Source organism: Buceros rhinoceros, unplaced genomic scaffold (assembly GCF_000710305.1).
Source record: "Buceros rhinoceros silvestris isolate BGI_N320 unplaced genomic scaffold, ASM71030v1 scaffold16743, whole genome shotgun sequence".
Classification (NCBI taxonomy): Eukaryota; Metazoa; Chordata; class Aves; order Bucerotiformes; family Bucerotidae; genus Buceros; species Buceros rhinoceros.
The window spans coordinates 1-382 of NW_010401979.1; the positions used below are offsets into that span (position 1 = coordinate 1).

The following is a 382-nucleotide window of genomic DNA, read 5'->3' on the forward strand; positions in this document are numbered from 1 at the left end:
GCTGCTCGGCGTCTCGCACCGCCGTCCCTTGCCCAGCCTGGCTGCGGGGCACGGCCGGAAGGGACCGACTTGTAAACGGTTTGTGCGCAGCCGCGTTTAACCAGTCCCTCCTTAAAAAACGGGTTGCTCGGCCTCGCTTGGTGTTAAACCCCGGGGTTGGATTCCCAGCCTTGTGTTGCAGGTGCGTGTGAGGGCAGTGAGATGGCGGTGACGGTGAAAGAGTGCCTGGAGCTCCAGCTGCTGGAAGTGGAAACGCTCCTTACAATGTTTCCCAAGAAAGGTGAAATAAATCTGGATGAGGATGCTGTGCCCAGCGTGCAGCGTTACCTGAGAAACGCCGACGGAGCTCTGCCCCCACAGCTCGAATTTTCAATGGCGGGTG

At 59.2% G+C, this 382-nt stretch overlaps 1 protein-coding gene across 2 annotated transcripts in view; it reads left to right on the forward strand.

Annotated features, from left to right (window-relative positions):
- The first annotated feature begins 201 nt into the window (after window positions 1–201).
- The window catches only part of RWDD2A (RWD domain containing 2A), a 2,396-nt gene continuing 2,215 nt past the window's right edge, over window positions 202–382 (forward strand). For both annotated transcript variants that reach the window (XM_010132490.1, XM_010132489.1), the window contains exon 1: window positions 202–379. In XM_010132490.1, the coding sequence (XP_010130792.1) occupies window positions 202–379 (178 nt within the window). The remainder of the gene's footprint in view (window positions 380–382) is intronic.